This window comes from Populus alba, chromosome 14 (assembly GCF_005239225.2).
Source record: "Populus alba chromosome 14, ASM523922v2, whole genome shotgun sequence".
NCBI lineage: Eukaryota > Viridiplantae > Streptophyta > Magnoliopsida > Malpighiales > Salicaceae > Populus > Populus alba.
The window spans coordinates 9631444-9651270 of NC_133297.1; the positions used below are offsets into that span (position 1 = coordinate 9631444).

General features: G+C 37.4%; 4 protein-coding genes across 5 annotated transcripts; 1 reads left to right on the top strand and 3 right to left on the bottom strand.

Moving 5' to 3' along the window:
* The first annotated feature begins 1531 nt into the window (after window positions 1-1531).
* On the top strand, window positions 1532-3335 carry LOC118041015 (uncharacterized). Of its 2 annotated transcripts, XM_073404294.1 has the most exons (6): window positions 1532-1985; window positions 2083-2170; window positions 2284-2357; window positions 2470-2526; window positions 2622-2748; window positions 3069-3335. In XM_073404294.1, exons 1-6 carry the CDS (start codon window positions 1878-1880, stop codon window positions 3086-3088), a joined length of 474 nt encoding a protein of 157 aa, XP_073260395.1. In that variant the 5' UTR covers window positions 1532-1877; the 3' UTR covers window positions 3089-3335. The 2 variants fall into 2 exon arrangements, with proteins under 2 accessions (XP_073260395.1, XP_034903998.1); XM_035048107.2 differs by lacking the exon at window positions 3069-3335 and having other exon boundaries at window positions 1560-1985; window positions 2622-2935.
* A 448-nt stretch (window positions 3336-3783) lies between these two features.
* LOC118041014 (protein EXORDIUM-like 2) lies at window positions 3784-5229 on the bottom strand. Its single transcript, XM_035048106.2, has one exon. It carries the CDS (start codon window positions 4993-4995, stop codon window positions 4021-4023), a length of 975 nt encoding a protein of 324 aa, XP_034903997.1. The 5' UTR covers window positions 4996-5229; the 3' UTR covers window positions 3784-4020.
* A 2780-nt stretch (window positions 5230-8009) lies between these two features.
* On the bottom strand, window positions 8010-18189 carry LOC140954538 (uncharacterized). The gene is made up of 10 exons (XM_073404445.1): window positions 18176-18189; window positions 17050-17150; window positions 12269-12492; window positions 11183-12154; window positions 11000-11086; window positions 10274-10504; window positions 9690-9788; window positions 9149-9533; window positions 8720-9079; window positions 8010-8464 (listed from the first exon to the last, which is right to left on the bottom strand). Exons 1-10 carry the CDS (start codon window positions 18187-18189, stop codon window positions 8037-8039), a joined length of 2901 nt encoding a protein of 966 aa, XP_073260546.1. The 3' UTR covers window positions 8010-8036.
* Window positions 18008-19417, bottom strand: LOC118041506 (ethylene-responsive transcription factor ERF071). Its single transcript, XM_035048879.2, has 2 exons — window positions 19030-19417; window positions 18008-18946 (listed from the first exon to the last, which is right to left on the bottom strand). The coding sequence occupies exons 1-2, from the start codon at window positions 19202-19204 to the stop codon at window positions 18189-18191; spliced, it is 933 nt and encodes a 310-aa protein (XP_034904770.1). The 5' UTR covers window positions 19205-19417; the 3' UTR covers window positions 18008-18188.
* Window positions 19418-19827: the final 410 nt, after the last annotated feature.

The window sequence follows — 19827 nt, forward strand, 5'->3', positions numbered from 1 at the left end:
CACTAGAAATCCCTTCAAGAAATCTTTCCCATCCTTCAAGGGATTTTAGGAAAATCCTCACCAGCTTTTCTCAGGAGTTTTTCAATAGTGGTTTCAGGCTTCAAATCCCAAACTGGCTTCCCTGTAAGCATCTCGAAAACTATGCGTCCAAGAGCCCAGATGTCAGAGGGAGCCTCCTGGACATGATCAACCACTGGCTCCGGTGTCATATGCAAAGCAGTCACTCTGAAATATAATATAAAAAAATGTTCAATTTCGCAATAAATAATATACAAACCTACCATAAATAAAAATATTATTGCTGTCCTGCATGACAACCCGGGGCAATCCACTAACTCATGTTATTTCCATTTTCGTCATTAATAAATTGATGCGAACACAATAATTAAATATTAATTGATTTTCAACATGTCATAAAACTCAAGATAGAACACGGAATCTCAAGATCAAATCTTGATGGATTTTAGATCCGGCTAAATGTGCTAAAAAAAACTCTTTCACAGACAAATATAAATTCTTAGATTCTTTTATCTCGATATTATTTTAGTATATTTTTAAATAAAAAATATTTTAAAAAATACTTTTTACTACACTGTGATCACCTCTAATTGTGAATCAATTATACTCGCACTCAATGGAATCATCTGCACGTCCAATATTAAATAATAAATTATTTGTATTTTATGTACATTACTTGAATATTTATTTATTATACTAGGCCTGGCCTGGGTGGGGGTTACTTGAATACGTTGTTGGTCTAGAATTTAGATAGATCTCTAGGCTGCTAGCCTAGAAGGTTCGTGCAATCTTTTGGAATTGGGAGTGAAATTGTCTTTTCATATGGGCTGGGTTGTTTTAGGTCAACTGGGTTTTTTTAGGCTAATTTCCTAGCTGGTTTCTATGTTATCCAGACTCGGTCAAGTCTAATCCCGGGTCACTCAGGTCCTGCATCAACTTGCCTGCTCAGGCCGTTGGTCTGGGTTTTAAAACCATGTCTCAAGTCTCATCTAATTGCAGATACATGGGTAATACTGATCAAATTATTTGTAAAGAGTTTGATTCGGCTAAATCTCAAAAGTAGAGGGACCGCCTTGATTTTTACCCAGTATTCTTCACTTTTATACAAAACTGTTTAGTTTTTTTTTTTTTTAAAGAAATTTATATACCGAAGCAATTTTATTCAATAAACAATCAAATTTATATATTTGCAAAAAAGTATTTATTGAAAAAATATAATAAAAAATATTCAGTGGTAAAATAATCCACATTGATTGTTGAAATTTAAATTATTTTCGGTGATAAAATAAAAAGGAGAAGAGAATATAAAAACTTATAATATAAATTATTTTCTTTTTAATTTTCTCAAATACTCAAGTAACATAATTAAAGGCAGAACTGTAGCGGAGGTGGCCTGCCTATGCTTGAAATGAGACCTTTCCTTCAACCAAAACAAAAAATAAAACGAGTCCTTTCCACCTCCAAGTGAACGTAAGTGGCCACAAAAGCCACAGACCATCCTCTGCCTCGGACCACCACACACAATTCCACCATGAATCGATGATAAATTTGTGGCCATCATCTCCTGTCCAAAACCAGCAAATTGGTGGGGCCACATTCCAAATATCAGGTAAACTTCATTAAAGAAGAAGTCTCCCGAACCTTCTATGATCTCTCGGTTCTCTTTCCTTGTTAAAAACGAAAAACTCTATGGAAGAAACCACCCATGTCGAGTGCTCTTAATGTCAAACACTCTAACCATCTCTGAGGTAGCTCTCAGTCAATCTCCCTTTCTATCGGTATCTTTATAGCTCCAGAGGCCAAAAATAAATCCAAAAGTCACTATATTAAAGCCGAGAAAACCATTACTACAGCTGCTTATGCCTGTGAAAATGTCTGAAGTAGGGCCTTGTTATTATTCAGTACTTGGATTATGCAAACAAGCTTCTGATTCAGAGATACGTGATGCTTATAGAAAACTCGCTTTGGTGCGTATTTATGTCTGTGATGTTTTTGTTCGCTGACTTATTGCGGTTCTTTACACAGTGCATGTTTTGATTTCTATGGGATTTTTGTGTGTGGAAGAAATGGCATCCAGACCGGTGGCTGAAAGACCAAGTAGCTGCTGGACAAGCCAAGAGACAGTTTCAGCAAATTCAAGAGGCTTATTCAGGTCCTGGCATTGCCCAAAATAAAAAAGAGACCGTGCGATTTAGCAATTTTTTTTCTTAAAGATGTATAAATTTTGGTGGATATGTAGCTGATAATGGATTCATGTGTTTTCAGTGCTATCTGATAAAGGAAAGAAGAGAATTTACGATGCTGGAATGTTGGGTTTTCTTGAAGACGACGACGATGAAGTGAGCCTTTTTTTTAAATCATGTTTTTTCTTCAAATATTCACTTCGTTTTAGAAAAATATTTCATTTATTACAGTATGGATGTTGAATTCACTATTGGAACTTGGAAACAGGGGTTCTGTGATTTCGTGCAAGAAATGGTTTTGATGATGGAAGACGTGAGATCAAAGGTAATCTCATATTTTTGTTTGATGACAGATCATCAATGTCTTTACTGAATGAGTTATACATTTATGGTGAAATTTGGGTGGTGCTGTCTTGCTAGGAGGAGGGTAGCACTCTGGAGGATCTTCAAGCTCTGTTAATGGGGATGATGACGGAGGATGAAAGGGTGAAATCTGGGCTCAACTGGGACGCTTTTCAACGTACTAGAAAAAGGACACGATTGACTGGTTTATGACGCTCCCCTTCTTCATTTGATTCATGGAGTATTACGAGTAGCAAGTTTATTAGTTTTCAGGTTGTAAAGTAGTAAGGTAACAGTTCCTGTATTTGGTGCATCAGATCTTACCTCATTTGCTTTATTACTTCGGTGTAAAGAAATGGAACATTCCTGCGAAGAAAATTATTCTATGATATTGGATTTTTATTAATGCTCTGTTTTTGTGGGTGCTTGGTGTGTAATAACAGCATGTGATACTATCGGTGCTCAATCCATTTGTCTTTCTTGGAGGTGATCAAATATCATATCTTACAATAAATACCTCTGCAGGATGCTGCACTGAAACTTAGAGTGCTCACCAGTGAAGAATTTGATAACCTTGTGGTCCCTGAAAAAATGATCGGGCCATCCGATTGACAAACTAGTAAAAAGTTTCCAGTTTCTGTGAATTGATTCCCAAGACTTCGAGCATCAAACAACAAGGTTTTCTGTTTTGACTCTGCAACATGTTAAATCACTTGGTACAAACTAATGTGGTCAATAGTGACACTATTTTGTTAAACAATATTCTTAGAGGTTTCCCAACAGCGGGCTTCTTTCATTTTTCAGAAAAGCAGCCATAGCCACTGATGAGGTTAATAATGGGAATCCTCCCTCGTTTGTAGCCGATAGGACTAGTTATACCAGAAAAAATTACATGCTGCGGTGAAAGAAATAATATTTTTGCGGCGAGTAATTTAATGGCTTTTATGGTTTAGTAATACGATGCTCTAGTGTATCCGTGCACATGCATGTTTCAGTAACCTGTCACTCTTCTGTCAGCTTCACGATAGAATGTTTTACATCTCTGTATTATAAGCGAGGTATGGCTTGTGCGGGTACTAGGTTTTTGACATTCTGCATATCCTTACACATCGCAAGTTCTGCAGCTATGGAAATCAAAATAGGTCCATGTCAGCAAATTGTTGCAATGAGAAGACTGAAAGAATAGCTGAGTCATCTCGTAGTTGATGTGACATCTCCAGGAAAACAATCATTGCCACGCTAATCAAATGTGATATATTATCACTATTTTTATTTCCTTGTAGTAATAATGACATTTTTTTGGGGCACGTAGTTCCTTTAGAAAAGTAAATAAAAGGCGTTCATATGGATATTGACAGTAGTCTGACATGTAGTTACTTTTGTCGACTCTGTAATACCTTCTTCTTCTTCTTCTTCTTCTTCTTTTCAGTTTCTGCATAACATGGCCTTGAAAATCACAATTAAATTAAATTCAATTTCAAACAACCTTGCAGGTCAAGCCCACCAAGTCCCAAACCGCAGGAAGGAGAAATTTCTCACCATTCGCACCATAAACGTTATAACTTGCCTTGCTAAATTTATCCACCATCAAATTTCCTGGATATCCTGGATAAGCTCCATCACCAAATATTCCCGGACATGCTGAGACAGCCTCCAGCGGTGCCAAGATATCACCTTGGAAGTACCCAGTCCTGAAAGGGTTGGTGGCAGCTCCGGCAAGAATAGTCGCAATATTGATAACCATGCCGTCGGCCCCAACACCATTAGGTGCAACCAGGGCCTGACCTGGAGGACCATAAGCTGGAAGTGCATAAGGCCATGCACAGAAACCTGGACACTGCACCGCGTCCCCTACATGTGCATATACTATCACGCTTCCCTTAGGGGTCACCAAAACGCTATCATGGAAACCACAGGAATCCATGCAGAACTTCTCTACGCTCACATCTTTAGCAGTCAAAACCAAGTAGATAGCATTGGAGTCTATTGGTAATTTGTTGCTAATTACTATGTTGTTGTTGACTAGGTTGCCTATTTGGGCACGCTTGAGGTTCTTTCCTAAAGAATATGGATCGCCAACTTGTTTAACGAGTCTAACAATCCTGGAAACTGGGGTATGAGCCTTGTCTTTGTAAGAGGTGACAGTTCTCCACCATGTTGAGACACTGGGTTCTTGGTGGGGAACAAGGCCCTTGGGACTGAAGGAAGCAAAGAAATCGGTGATTGTGGTTCTGTCCTTCAAAGAGAAAGCCCCGTACCATATAAGGTAGATGTTAATGCCACTCGGTCGGGTCAAGAGAGGGCCTCCATGGTACGCGACTGTGGTGGATGTGGTGGCTAAGGAAGAAGGCTGGTTTCGGCTTTGGTTCAGCCCATACGACCATGCTGATAGGGCCAGGGTATTGACAACGAAGAAGGGGCAGAAGAGAGACCTGACTAACATTTTGGCCATGCTCGGTTTAAGATTCTGTGTTTTTGTGGATGAACAAGTTTGTGCCGTGATAAGAGTTTGATGATGGCCCTTTATAAAGAGACCAGAGAGCTGCTAGCACTATTCACAGGTTTGATGAGTTTAGGGTTAATTTGTATGCATTATGGTAAAAGGGATTGCCTAACCCGACCTTAATGTAGTGAAAAGTCAAAGAATCAGTATAACTTGGAAGGTTTTTCTTTAATTTTCTTTGCTTCTTGTCGGAGTGATGGACATTATATTTTTGTGTAATTTAAGCAGAGTAATTAGCTCGTCAAGATCCCATGGCCGTTCAAGCAGAAGAGGTCAATTACAATTGTGGATTGGCTTGTGTGTCAAGGGTCCCTTGTCCGTCCGAGTGACCCGTCGCTAGATTCCCTGTTGTAATCCATTCTTCTCGTATCCCGTCATGATCGACCCTACAAAGATTTGGCTTTATACATGTTTCAATAAAGGCAAAGTTTCCTTTTCAAAATAATATATGATTAAGTAAGAATAATGATACTAAAAGTAATTGCAAAGTTTAATTAATCAGGTTTTGGCTTCTTGGTAAGTTCGAGGACAAAAACCAATGTGTTTGTAGCTGTTAAATGGTATGTTGGGGTCAATAAACAAACTGTGTCAATAAGTTTAGTTCATTTACCAACATGCCAAGGCTACTTTGCTAGCAAAATTAATAGAAATATGAAAACACATAGCAAACTCTATTTAAACTTTTTATGTACATAACAATATGGTTGATCAATCATCGTAGATATTATTATCGATTCTAGTCACGTATATGATTGATTTATGATCGATTATAATTGATTGATCAATCATGATTGATTTAATTAAAAAAACAATATTGAAGCATTTCATGTTAACCAACACAAAAAAAATACGTATATGATTGATTGATTCTAGTCACGTATATGATTGATTTTAAAAAAAAACAAGGAAAAAGAACCGTAGTGAAGAGGTGGACAGAAACCTTCAACTTCGCACCGGTAGGGCGCGCCGCTTTCGCGGTGGTAAAAGAACGGAGTGGCAGCTTGTGCAAACACGTTATGAATCTCCCTCTGAGTCTGTCTCCTCGTGAAAAAATCCCATAGCCTCCGCCCTTGCAGGCTTCACCCAGGTCCATGGATCTCATCGCTTGGTACGTAGTCGTAATGTCTGGCTGACGGCAGCCTCCCCATGATTTACCCATTTCACACAGCAAGGATTTAAGCTCACTAATTATTAACAAAGAAACAAGAAAGCATGGATAGCTTTGAAATTGTAAGCAAGAATTAACACGTACGAGGGCAGATAAACACGTGCATTAGAATATTTGCTCCCTAATGTGCTCCGTTACTGATCAATGATCATTATATTCTCATTATTTTTTCGATATCCAATTGTGAATCGAAGAAAGAGATTTTGCATGGATCGACTGCTGGCTCGAATCTAGATGGCCTCAGCTGGAACTCATACTCGAACAAACTCATTTGTTATACGAACCAATATCTCAAAAATCTTATAATCATTTTAATTTTGATACTTGCAATATAAGTAATCCTTAATTTTGGGATCAGAAAGCAACTACAATTGCTGATTTTTTTCCTTTCTGATTTGACGATTCATTAGAACGCAGACATATATTGTTAAATTTACGCCTCCTACCTTCGATCACGGGTCAACATATATAATCTAGCTGCATTCATCCCTACTGAGTATATAAATGTATATATTGCAGTTGATTTGAACATCATCGGACTGTTTCTTATACCATATATAAACGTCTCATGGGCTGACAATTGACAAAGAACTAACCGACTGTCCAATCTTCTGTCTAAACTGTGTGGATTTCTACTGAATGAACACAATTCATAATGCAACCACAATTATTGGTCAATAGATGCAATTGTTTTGACGTCGCCGTGCCCATGCATTATGCATACACGGTCTAATGAGCAAAACATGTCAAATTGCGTGGGCTCCGTCTAATTAATGTTGAAGATAAGCATGGTTAGCTGCATGATTATGTATTGATAAGATGAACTGAGGTCAACATCCAATGATTTAACCCAGGTACATGCATGGAATAGTGTATTGATCTGCACGTTTTATCTGTAGTGTACTGAAAAGGATGATTTTACCTGCTCGCTCTTTTCAGGCTCCAATTATACACCGCCACACAGTCAGGCAAATAGTCGTGGATTGCTGTCATGCATGACACATCAACAGCCATCAGATTGAATTGGATTGGCCGACGTGACAGTTTCCTTCCAAGGTTTTAATTGGGTACATCAGTAAAAGGGAATCATGTATGGTTCGCTACCTCCTTGCTTCGTGAAAACCGATATGTATGAGCGCCGACAGATTCATCATCGATTTACCTAAATTCTCAAGCATGAATATTCATTGTTCTTAAAGTTATTTACAGCACGTGTCCTTTGTGCCTATGCGGTGAGAATTTCGGGGCATCCGTTTAATTTATTTATCATGCACGGTTCAATGAGTTCTTTCCTGGTACATATTGTACATGGTTTGTCGGGTCTAAATTCGTTACCTGATACAATTTGTCTCATTTTTTGTTCACCTAAACCGTTTAAGAAAAACGTAGGATGGCAGTACAATTTTCTGAGGCTAGTTTGGAAGTTATCCAGGGCAACCAACCTTTTGAGAGGAACCGTAAAACTGCTTCTTTTGAGATTGAAGCTGAATTGGAAAAGATACTATCAAAGAGGGATATAAATGAGAAAGGTCGTTTACAACCAATCTTTTTCACTGTCTTATCAAGATCCAGTTAGCGGTAATTGAAAAGAATGAAGAGAAAGATTGAATTTGCGGAAGCAATTGTATTTGATTTTGAATCACATTCTTATACAGAAGGAGGCTGCAACTGATTCCTACAAGTCAGGAATCAGTTGCTGCATTGTAGCTTCAGCAGCGACACGTTAGGAATTACATATGGAAAGTGAATTAATACATATCTTCTATTTTATACAACTATGCTATTCTATATACAGGAATACTTCATTTCCTAACACTCCCCCTCAAGTTGAAGAGTGGATATCCTGCACTCCTAACTTGCCAACCATAGGAACAAAGATCTCTTTTCCCAAGGGCTTAGTCAAGACATCTGCTAGTTGATGTGCAGAATCGACATGCTTTGTAGTTATAGAACCGTCTTGAATCTTGTCGCGGATGTAATGACAGTCCATTTCAATGTGCCTAGTTCTCTCATGAAACATTGGATTGGCTGCAATATGTAACGCAGCTTTATTGTCACAATATAGTAAGGTAGATTCATGGTGTGAAATTCCCAAGTCTTTCAGTAGACATCGTAACCATGTCAACTCACAGCAGGCTCCTGTCATTGCTCGGTATTCTGCTTCAGCAGAAGAAAGCGAAACCGTTTTCTGCCGCTTTGACCTCCAGGATATCAGTGAAGGTCCAAGAAGAACACAATAGCCCGTTGTAGATCTCCTAGTGAGTGGACAACCAGCCCAATCTGAGTCACAATAAGCTCTCAACCTTAAGTCACTCTTGGAAGAGAAAAATAGGCCTCGGCCGGGTGCTCCTTTTAGATATCGAACAACTCGAAGAGCTGCTTCCATATGAAGTTTTCGGGGCTGCTGCATAAATCTACTCAAGACATGTACAACATATGTTATGTCCGGTCTAGATACAGTCAAATAAATCAACCGACCCACCAATCTTCTATATCGGTTTGTATCCTTGAGTAGGATGCCCTTGTCCGATAATTTTAAGCCTCGTTCCATAGGAGTATTAATAGGAGCAGCACCTGACAAACCTGCATCCTCAATGACTTCCAATGCATACTTACGTTGTGAAATAAAAATTCCATTCTTTGAAGTAGACACCTCAATTCCAAGAAAGTACTTTAAATCACCAAGATCTTTGATATGAAAATGTTTATGCAGGAATTGTTTAGTTGCAGCAATGTTACCTGGATCATTTCCAGTGATCAATATATCATCAACGTATATCAAGAGGACAGTAAAAGACATACCCTGCTTCCTGGTGAATAGAGAATAATCTGCTCTTGATTGTATAAAACCAGCAGAATGCATAGCTTCGGAAAATTTGGCAAACCACTGGCGGGATGCCTACTTTAAACCGTAAAGTGACTTGTGGAGGCGACAAACTAGATGATCCTCCCCCTGGCGCCGAAAACCTGGTGGCAGAGACATGTATATCTCCTCATCTAAGCTACCATGGAGGAACGCATTGTGGACGTCCATCTGGTGCAGGGACCAACCGTGAGCTGCAGTTAAAGCAAGTAAACAATGAACAAAGATTATTTTTGCAGTAGGAGAAAAAGTATCATGGTAGTCGACCCCTTGCATTTGAGTGAAGCCTTGGGCGACTAAACGAGCTTTGTAGCGCTCGACAGAACCATCCAAATGATGTTTAACTTTGTAAACCCATCTGCAGCCAATCGGCTTCTTGCCTGATGGAAGTGTCGTGAGAGACCAGGTGCCATTAGATTGAAGAGCATTCAGTTCAGTGCGCATGGCCTGCTGCCACTCAGGATGAACAACAGCCTCTGCATAAGACTTAGGCTCTGGAACGGTGCTGAGCTGAGCAACATAAGCATGATAGGCAGGAGTATAACGATGATATGAGACAAAGTTTGCCATGGGATAACGCGTACCTTTGGTTGGACCTGGCAGTAAGGTGGCTGATTGGTTGGAGGAAACAGTGGAGCAGATAAAATCATGGAGCTTGGCGGGTGGAGCAGTATGGCAACTGGAGCGACGAAGTTGGGTGGGTTCGGGTGGCTGTGGATTTTCAACAACAGGAGATAATGGCAATATAGTTGTGGTGGATGATGGAGATGGGGCAGCTGGAGGGATTGGGTCAGAGGGCCTGGGGCGACGGGTATAGGTGCGAAGGATGGGTGGATGTTGGGTTGATGGGGAATGTGTGGGGGCGGGTAAAGGTGAACATGAAGTTGCAGGTAAAGTAATAGGAGGAGAGTTGTGGGGAACGGAATAAAGAGAAGTTGTGGCAGGATTTAACAGGGGAATAGGACCAAATTCAACGGGTGGAGGTGGAAGAAAACCGGGTTTGACCGAGGCATAAGGAAAAATATTTTCATGAAATCGCACATCGCGACTAGTGAAAATTTTTTTAGAAGATAAATCAAATAGTTTATAAGCCTTTTGACCAACAGGATAACCAATAAAAATTGAGGGCATGGAGCGAAAATCAAACTTGTGAGCAGGACGTACTTTGTAGCATAAGTTCAAATGCAACCAAAAACCCGAATATGAGAAAACGAAGGTGGCTTTGAGTAGAGAAGTTCAAATGGAGTTTTGAAGGAGAGCACGGAGGAAGGGAGTCGATTGATGATGTGAACAGCAGTGAGAGCACATTCTCCCCAAAACTGGGTTGGAAGTTGAGCTTGAAATTTCAAAGCTCGAGCAACTTGTAAAATATGACGATGTTTGCGTTCCACAACCCCATTTTGTTGAGGCGTGTAAACACAAGAATGCTGAAAAATAACACCATTATCTTGAAAAAAGGAACGAAGTGATATAAATTCACCACCATTATCACTTCGAAAAATTTTAATTGAAGATTCAAATTGTGTGAGAACATAACTGAAGAAGCGTTTGATAAGAGATTGAGCTTCAGATTTGTGTTGCATCAAAAATATCCATGTGAAACGGGTATAATCATCAACGATAGTAAGGAAATAATAAGCACCAGAAATGAAAGGATGTCGATAACGACCCCAAATGTCACAATGAATTATTTCAAAAGGTTTTATAGATGAAATGACACTAGAATTGAAAGGCAAGCGACTTTGCTTAACCAAAGGACAAATAGAACAAACATGACTGGATTGAACAGAAAAATTTAAAAATTGTTGGGCAATGAAACTCAAACGATGAGGGGAAATATGGCCTAAGCGTTGATGCCAGAGATCGGTAGATGAGATGGCCAGGTTACAGGCTGGTCGATGTAGTGGTGGGGTAGGTCGTACCACAGGTTTCTTCGTCGCAATTGCCACCAAGTAGTATAGCCCATCACGCTGTTTACCCAAACCAATCATCCTCCTCATAGCCAGATCCTGCAAAATACACCAATAAGGGAAAAAAGTTACTGAACAATTCAAACCTCTTGTCAAACGACTGACTGACATCAAGTCAACTTTAAATGTGGGTACACATAGCACATCATGCAAATAATAAGTTGAATTCAGAGGCAATGATCCCTTTTTAACAATATCGGTTGTTTCCCCACTAGGCAGTAATACAGGAGGCAATGTGCAATTATTATCTTGTGGAAAAAATAATTGAGATGATGAAGAAATATGGTCTGTTGCCCCGCTGTCAATAATCCAATTGCGTGAAGCAATTTTAAGCAAACCTGGTTTTGTCACAGCATTGGCTTGAGAACTGGATTCGGCTCCTTTATCATTAAGTAAAGATAAGAGCTGTTTCAACTGTGTCTTCGAAATGCCAACAACAGACTTGTCATTATCTTTAGCAAAACTCTCTGACACATGGTTGGTTGCAGGCCTGCCATTAAAAATTGTCTCCGATTTGTTGATGTGGTTAAATCGTCTTGCTGAATTGTGCTTTGCCTTGGGGTGCCCTGCTGGATACCCGTGGAGCTCATAAAAGGTTTGGACCCAATGTCCCGGTTCTCCACAGTGGGTACAATGAGGTCGTCCCCGTCGAGGTCCAAAACGGTGTCTGTCCTGTTCAAACCGGCGTCCACTGAAATGATCTTTGTCTTGCTGTTCAGATCTGCGCCCTTCATTGATATTATCTGTCAATCTGTCTTGCGATCTAAAAGAATGGTAAGAACGCTCACCTCTGTCATTAAATTTGTTGTGATTGCCTTGAACCGCCATAGCTGCGCTGTTGACTGAATCATTGATGGTGTGTGTTGAACTTAGAAGACGTTGCTTTTCTTTTTGAGAGACAAAGGAATAAGCTTGCCGAACCGAAGGAAGGGGATTCATCAAGAGGACTTGTCCACGAACAGCACTGTAAGACTCATTTAAACCCATCAAAAATTGCATTAATCTTTGTTGATCCTGCTGCGCCCCATGTAATGACTCACTGTAGGAAGCCAGTTCATCCCATAGTCCCTTTAATTTTGTGTAATAAATTGAAACAAAGAGTTGTTCCTGCCTGAAACAGGCGATATCTCGCTGAATTTCAAACATACAGGGTGCATTGCTTTGAGAAAATCGGTCATGAAGGTCTTCCCAAACTTCATGAGCAGTAGAGTAGTATATCACACTATCCGAAATTTCTAGATTGAGAGTGTTAATAATACATGAATGGACCATATCATTGCATCGAGACCAAGCCGCATATCCTTCAGGATCAGTTTCTTCTGAAGGGGCTTTGATTGAGCCATTAACAAAGCTGAGTTTGTTTTTAGAATTCAACGCCAGGGTCATAGCCCTTTTCCAAGTAGAATAGTTGTCTCCATTCAAGGGTTTGGAAATCAAAACCAAACCTGGATGATCTGAATGGTGAGTGAAATAGGGATTTGACAGAGCCCCTTTGGAAAAATCTGTATGAGTTTCTAGATCTGATGATATTTCATTGTTGGCCATGGTGACTAAAGAAAAATTGCTAGGCTAGAGATTTAATTGCAGTGATGGATCGGGATTCTAAGCCAGCTCTGATACCATGAAAAGAATGAAGAGAAAGATTGAATTTGCGGAAGCAATTGTATTTGATTCTGAATCACATTCTTATACAGAAGGAGGCTGCAACTGATTCCTACAAGTCAGGAATCAGTTGCTGCATTGTAGCTTCAGCAGCGACACGTTAGGAATTACATATGGAAAGTGAATTAATACATATCTTCTATTTTATACAACTCTGCTATTCTATATACAGGAATACTTCATTTCCTAACAGTAATGAACTTAGTTTAAATGGTAGATCTGTTTCTGCCTTCTCAGCTGAACAAGTGCCCAATAAAGATAATTGCACACCTACACAGGAAGACCCTAAAAAATCTTCACTGGTTTGAAGTGATCGTGATGCTAGAACAACCTCCAGTTTAATGGTATGTTACACGACCAGATTATAAGTCATGATACAGAATTTATTTTTGCATTATAAATATGTTAAACTCATTCAAAAGAATATGCAGGAAGTATATAATGCTTATAAATTCATTTCAAATTTTCCATCTTCCCATGCTACTATATTATTACAAGTCTCCAATTCTCAATACATGTTCTATCGAAGAAAGAAAAAGGAAATTCTCCACACACACATACAAACTCATTCAGAGTTCAAGTAGAAGAACTAGTTGTCCTTTCTTTATGTGAAATAGTATCTAACTACATTGTTGAAATCTTGGATCAACGCCGAGGGATGCTAGATTTTGAGTCTTGAAGATATTCATTCAAATGATTTCTTCTCAGCTTAGATTACATGAGACCAGAGTCATGGTTAAATGTTTATGACGCTAGTCTTGTAACATGCTCGACCTCTTCTTTCCCTTTCTGTCAACATAAAATCAAACACAAATTAAAGCAAAATATGGGAAGAGAGGAGATTTTCTCAGGTCTGGAGAGTTATGGAAAGAGAAAAGTCAAAACATTTTAAATTGCACGGACGTGAGAGCTTCCAGATCAAGGACATCGTGCCCGTATCCGTATCCGTATCCGTATCCGTATCCGTATCCGTATCCGTCTCCAGGAAATTTTTATCCACTTGTTGAGTTATGGACCAATATTTATCAAAGATAAATGATTAATATTTTTCTCACGGCGGCTCTCGTTGCGTAAGAATCTCCAAAGTTTTCATATTCACTGAAGGTATCTGTTAATTCTGCAATTTTGTTTGTGAAAAGAGCGTGTCTGGGCCTAGCGGGTGGTTTTGGAATTTCACAAATTTATCAAGCCCAACAGGGAGGACCCACATAAGCTAGCAGTAGCCTTGAGGGAGGGTTGGATGAATCATCGGCCCAAATCCAAGCTTAGGCCATTCTCTCATTATTATGTGTCCATCTACTGTAAAACGGATTCCTTGCCTCGTTAAGAACTTATATTATATTTTCATTTTCATTGTTTCTTAAAGTTTTTTTTTAATATATTGAAATAATATAATTTTTTATTTTTTAAAATTTATTTTTAATACTAAAACATCAAAATAATATATATATATATATATATATATATAAATCATTTTTTTTACAAAAATGTTTTCACTGCAAAAATAAACATGGTAGTAATCTAAGATTATGAAAGCCACTGCAAATATATTAGAATGTTTCGTTATTTAGAAAGTTATTATAAAAGCTTAGGTATTATTAAAACATGAACACTTAAAAAAATAATCATATCTGATCACATTAAAATAGTTGATTTTATTAAGACTATTGGAACCAAGACCGAATACAGAAATTACTAGTTGGATTGTACGCATTACATCACAAGCATTCATAAAAAATATATTAATTAAAGATAATAAAAAAAACAATATTTTCTAGAATAAATAGCATGTGTGTTATAGTGGGTCGATTCATAAATAATATAAATTATTATGATAGTGTAGTAATTAGGGGTGTTCACGGTCCGGTTCGGTCCGGTTTTAACATAAAAATTTAACCGAACCGGAAAATTCTATTTCTTATTAATATAACCCGAACCGAACCGATAACCGGTTCAAACCGAACCGGTTTTGTTCGGTTCGGGTCGGTTTTTTAACTTTAAAAACCAGAAAAACCGAAATCAATTAAATAAGATAAAACATGTCCTATTCTGTCCTGTCCTCTCCTCTTATTTAAGTGAAAAAAATTAGAGCTTTGGTAATAACAATCATCATGGTCCTGGATGTGGGACCCTCCTTCTACACTTGTGATGGACATTCCAATGCAATCACACGATTTAGAAATGTTTAGAGGGAAAGGTTGTGTGGGTGGGGATTGGGAGTGCTGGGTTTTATTTTGTGGGGGGAGGGGAAAGCCGGGAAAAGGGGAGGGAAAAGGGGAGGGGTAGCTGGAAAGGTTTTGGGAAAGGGGTATTAATTATTAAGTTTAGGATGTTTTTTTTAATATATATTTTTAGATTTAATTAAATTGGTTCGGTTTGGTCCGGTTTAATCGGTTTAAGCCTTCTTAAACCGAGACCGAACCGGACCGAGTGGTTTTTTTAATTTTTTAATCGGTTTATTCGGTTTTTTCTACCGGTTCGGTTTTTTCGGTTAATTTTTTCTCGGTTTTTTCGGTTTAATCGGTTGGTCGGTTTTTTTTGAACACCCCTAGTAGTAATTGTGAACATTATGCTAGACTCAAGCGATGTAGAGTCAAACAAACATGCCAAACATAAGCATTGTGAGTCTAATAATAATAATAATAATAATAATATAAATAGTAATTTTTAATTTTACCATTGAAACTAAATCTATTGATTTTTTCAATAGCAACATTTGTTTTTGAAATTTATTAATAATAATGAAAATAATAAATTTATAATAATATTAAACATGTTTAACCTAAGTTTTTATAGTTTTTAATTTTACTTTTCAATCAAATCTATGGTTTTTCTTCAATAATAATAATATATTTTTTTTTCAAATTTAATATTATTAATAACAACAACAACAACAATTATAAAAACCATGAGATCTGACGCCTCAGCTAGATCAAAGTTAATTGGATCTAAAGTCCCCGATAAACCTAAGTTACTTGGATCTGTTGGTGCCAAACCCAACTTTCTTGGACATGTCAGCCTCTACTTGACTCAATTAACATGGGTCTGGTGCTCTTGCCAAACCTATAACGTTGAGATCTAGCAATCATGCTTGATCGGAGTGCTTAGGGTGTGGTTGCTTTTTTAAACCCAAGTGTCTGGGATTTAACAGTCATACCTGATCTCAGTGTCAAGTGTCTGGTAATTATATCATTTCCCAGAGCTTGAGGTCTGATAGCCAAGTTCAAATTTTATGTCCTCAAGAGAAAACCAATATTTATACTATACCTTAGAAAATTTTAACGGGTTATTTTATTTCCAATTAATTTTTTAATAATAAATATATTCTATGAAAAAGATAATTATATCCTCAATAGCATGCTTAATAAGTCTTTTTTTTTTTTTTTTAAGTAAAGACAATTATATCATTTTACTGCTGCAGTTCTCAATAATTTATCCTTGGGTAAACAATAAATAACAAAACACTGATATTATTTGGTATGTATAAAAAGTATTCGCAGCAGCTTAGTTTAGTCAATAATCTGACACGGTTCTTTTAATGTGCTTGCCTTGTCCGCTACTTAAGTTTTCCGAGTGCGATAATTTATATTTTTAATGTATTTGAAAAGTACATTATACTTAATAATACATTAAATTAATATTTCTTAATATTTTTTTTAATAATTCTGATATACGATATCAATGCTTTTTCAATCAAATATTATTTTAAAAAAATACCTTACATCTCAATACAAAACACATAATAATTTAGAAGATATTCAAGAATGTTTCAGCAGTTAATTTTCAAAGTATTTTTTATTTAAAAATATATTAAAATAAATTTTTGTTAACATCAGTATATTAAAATAATTTAAAATTCTAAAAAATATTAATTTAAAGTAAAGAAAAAAATAACTTTTTTTAAAATATTTTTAAAATGTAAAAATAAACATGCTCTTAGTAAGTGTTTATTTTTGTATTTTAATCTATTTTTTAAATTGCTTTTAAGATTACTTTTTGTTGTTTTAAAAAATCAAATTATTTTTTAAAATATTTTTAAAAGTCTGATGCTCAGAATAAAAAGAGGATTATTTTAATAAATTTTTAATTAATAATATTCTACGTCACACGAAAGGGTCACAGAATTCATGGTTGAGACGTGGGCGTTTTGCGGAGTGAAGAGGACATTTGCGTTGGTAGCTTGTACTGCGTTATGTCTTCAAGTACTTCTTCGTACGAAGAGAACAACGCAAAGGAGTACAAGTTTATGATGAAGCAGAAGCAAGGGGCGCCCACTGTCACAGTGTTAGCTGACCAACAAAGAAAGGAATCCAAAACCATCAGCGCAGCTGGAATGCCACCTTTTGTGCTCGCTTGGCTTGCTTCCAACTGCCACTTCACCGCGTTTGACTTCCCCAACCTCAACCTCCCCTTTGACCCCTGGTCCCCTACTTTCCGATGCCTTCCAAGCACTTGCAATAATTAATTTAAGTATTCGTTCACGGGTACCGTTCTTTGAATCGGTCAGATGGATGATTTTGATTATTTTTAAAGTTTATTTTTATTTTTTAGAAATTATTTTTGATATTGTATTAAAATAATCTGAAAATATTAAAAAAATATTAATTTAAAAATAAAAAAATTTGAATTTTTTTAAAAAAACTCTCGAAATATAAAAACAAACGGTGTTTTAGCTCTAAACTAAACATAAGATTTAGAAGGGAATTTTACGAACCATTCATCCCAGACCACCTTGCTAGATCCTAACGGTTTCAAAATATTTTGTGGCGCTCGAAGGTTGTCAGAGGGTCCTCAAATTTGCCTCAGCATATGACTTCATCATTGTTGATATAATAATTAGTTAAATGTTTGGACACGCCAATGTCAAATCATGTTAAATGTTAAAAATATAAAAAATATTGTTTTAATACATTTTCACTTATTTTAACAGTAAAGCGACGCCTCGTCTTGCAGCAGTAAAGTAACGCGAGCACATCACGTTTGCGCATGTGCTATTTATGTTTTTTTTTTTTGTACTGTCCAATTATTTTAGTAAAATTGTAAATGAATTAAAATCTTTCACCTGAATTATGCGTATTCAACTAGGCCTTGTTGCGCTAACATTATTATTCATCTAAACTGATTGGATCATCAAGTTAAAACTCCCTTTTAAGTCTAAATAAAAAGAGAATCATAGGATTTACATTAGAATAATCTTATGTCACAATAAAAACTTGAACGCGTGTTAGAATGATTGGAGTAGAATTGATACGATGGAAGGGTTTGAAACGCAATTGAGATTCATAACAAAACACGAAATTGAAGGATAGAAATTTCATCAAATGACAGTTAACTTGTAAAAATTACATTTTGACAGCAAACTCAAGAAGTTCAATTCCTCTTAATTAAAACAACACATCCTTAAAAACAACACATCCTTAACATAATTAATCGTCAATTTCCCAATCTACAAAACCAGCAAGATACTGCGCCGTCGCCATTACAGAGGTGCGGAAGTGAGAGGAGCATCAACACCATCATCAAAAAAGCTCCAAAGATTACCCACAAGGCTTTCCTGGGTTGTCCCATTTGGTGCCGTTGATTGCCCATCCAGATACGGAATCTGATAAAACTTCATGAAATTCTCAAACGCCATTAACTCCTCAGTCAGCTTCTGCACCTCGCTTTCTTCCTCCCCAGTTTCCAAATCCACCACTACCACCTCCTTGTTCATCACTTTCTTCTCCTCCAGTTTCTCCTCTTCCACCTTCACTTGACACATATAATTATTGCTCTCCACATTCTGATAACAGCCCAACAGTCCTGTCACCTCCTCTGAACCTGACCTAGAATCATCCTCCCCAGAACTAACAATTGGTTCGTTAATTAAACCATTTGAATGGAAGGTTTCGATCTGGTATGCATCATAAGCGTTCCCAGAATCATAACCTTTTGAGAAATGACAAGTGGGGGCTTGGTACAGGAAAGGCTTGGTGTTCGAGTTTTGGGACGTGTAGTAATGGTCATCTTCGTTAGGAAAATTGACTTTGGCTTTCTTACCGCGAATCTTACGAGCCTCTCTGTCGTAGGCTCGAGCTGCTTCCTCAGCCGTGTTAAATGTACCGAGCCAAACGCGGACTCCTTTTCTTGGGTCACGAATCTCAGCTGCCCATTTACCCCAAGGTCGTTGCCTTATACCTCTGTATAGATTCTTCCTCTGCCTCTTGGCATTCGGCTTCTCCACTTGTTCATGATCCCCTGTTTTTGCATAAATTCCACATTCAAAATCAACTTTTTAAAAAATAAAAATCAACAAGAAATGAAATGAGAGAAACTGGTACCTGAAGTGGGCTGGGGTCGTTTGAGAGTGAATGGCTCCTGTTTGGGGAGAGGACTCGGATACGTGTCGAAGGGACAGGGTTTATTGAAGAGTGAGTTGGGCCAGAACTCAGAAGCCGCGACGCGGTGGCCACGGTTACGAGGGATGAGGCCAGCCAAAATAGCACCGCCACACATCTTTCTTCAATTAGATAAAAATAATAATAATAATAAGAGAAATCTGTTGATAGTAAAGGAAAGTAGACAATGGAAGAGGGAGTAATGAAGACGACTTCGAATAGGATTTTAAGAGAATGATTCTGAAATGGAAGGACTATATGTAGCGTGAGGAATGAGGTAGGTGGGTGACAGCAGTACGAACAAGTGGAGAGGCTTTGGAACTTTCCTTCCCCTGGCATCGCCTTCCTATTTTGCTTGGGTCTTTCGTGGACGTCAATTCTAGTTAAATTCGAGGCTTATCTTTCAAGGTCCTGAAAGGTAATAAAGGAAATAAGAAATATCTAAAAAAGCCGAGGACAAGGTCATTCCTTCAGGGACGGAGGGAGGAGAAAGGAGTCATTGCATTTAATTAATTAATTAATTAAGCTTCGCGACTTTTGTTCTTTTCGAGGATTTAGGTTTTGTTATTTTAGTATTTCGTTTGTTTTTTAAATTGATTTTTATTTAAAAATATATTAATATAATATATATTTTTAATATTAAGTTGTTAAAATGATATAAAAACACTAAAAATAAAATATATATTCTTTTTAATGTTTTTTAAATATTCTTGAAATACAAAAATGTTAGAAATAAATATA